General features: G+C 40.0%; 1 protein-coding gene across 1 annotated transcript in view; it reads left to right on the top strand.

Moving 5' to 3' along the window:
* Positions 1-570: 570 nt before the first annotated feature.
* The window catches only part of LOC120425504 (dihydrolipoyllysine-residue succinyltransferase component of 2-oxoglutarate dehydrogenase complex, mitochondrial), a 10,462-nt gene continuing 9,600 nt past the window's right edge, over positions 571-1,432 (top strand). Inside the window, exon 1 of the mRNA XM_052706020.1 lies at positions 571-588. Coding sequence (XP_052561980.1) covers positions 571-588 — 18 coding nt within the window. The remainder of the gene's footprint in view (positions 589-1,432) is intronic.

Here is a 1,432-nt window from a genome sequence, read left to right on the forward strand (position 1 = left end):
AATTTTCCCAACGCACACACACTTACGCACACAATCCCCAGTCGATCGAAAATCTTTGAACCATCATAATCGATCAGTGCAGCGCAGCAGTGGCAACAAGAATGCACTATTTGTACGCTTGCTTGCATCCCGCTGCACTTACAACAACAACAACAGCAGCATCATCATCCTTTTTTCCCGCGTTCGTCCGGAAAGTGCAACTGACCTTATTCCCATCGAACTGCAACTGTGGGTATTGTGTAAGCGAGCTTTTCCTTCTGTTGCTGCTGCTGCATGCAGTCATCACAACACACAATGGTGCTCAATAAAGCGTTTTGCAGCTGGAAATTGTGAGTTGTGTGGGTGGAAAACTGGAGCGGGAGGGTGGAAAAAGGTTTTCTGCAATCTCACAAACAGCTTGGTTTTGCTTTTTTTTTCTTTCATCGTTCCGTTTGAGGGCTTGATGATGTTTGGTGGTGGCATTTTCCACTGATTTTCCTCACGACGAATTGAATCGAATTGAAGGATGGATCACGCTGCAGGGATTTTCATGTTTCGTGGAAAGCTGATGACATTCCAGCGAAAGGTGGAATGGGTGGAGGAGAGTTCGTAAGTCGCTCCCACGAGCACGAATCGGATGTTATTGGAAGGGATTCCCGGTGAGATCTAGGGTAAAAGGAAGTCTTACAACACGCGTCTTTGCTGTACATTTTATTTCGTGTTTGGCAAACATCGTTTTCTATTGTCGGATGATGTGTCACCGGGGAATTGATTCTACAGAGGTGATCTGAAATATGAATTTCCCGAGAAGAGTAGTTCTCTAGAAGATAACCACCTTTGTTTTTTTTTTCAATTATAAAAGGTTGTTTTATAAATATTTTGTATGGCTGAGCTTTTAAAAGTGCTGCAAAATATATTCGATTTCACAAGGATGTTCTAAATATTCTGTCAATTCCATATTAGCCACCATTTTTATAGCATAGCAATTACTTAGATAATCAATCATTCAATAAGTTCAAACAAAATCCAACAAAAGACTAATTTCGACAACTCAGAGAATTGTTTGGATATTCCCCGCATTTTGTGAGCAAATCCTTATAGATTTGTTACCTTTCTGATTTGCAATAAACGACATAGCTCCTGAGGAATTCAGAGAATATGAGAATTGGATTATATGGATTTTTTGTTTTTCAATCGAAAAACAAAATACAACAGCACATTTCTGTAAAAGTTCCTCTAAACCAGAAGATTCAGACTTACCACAAACTTGATGCTCAAGTTAATATCTCTTCAAAAAAAAAAATGTTCAGGCCAAGTAAAACTCAGAGCATTTCTTTGTGCCCAGCACTACAGATTCATTTTCCACCAAGTTTTCACTCCCCGTGCAAAACCCACTAAGACAAATCCAAAACCGCAAACTCGAACTTCTGCTCGTCCAAAAATGGCAAACCCA

The sequence above is a fragment of the Culex pipiens genome, chromosome 1, assembly GCF_016801865.2.
Source record: "Culex pipiens pallens isolate TS chromosome 1, TS_CPP_V2, whole genome shotgun sequence".
Lineage (NCBI taxonomy): Eukaryota > Metazoa > Arthropoda > Insecta > Diptera > Culicidae > Culex > Culex pipiens.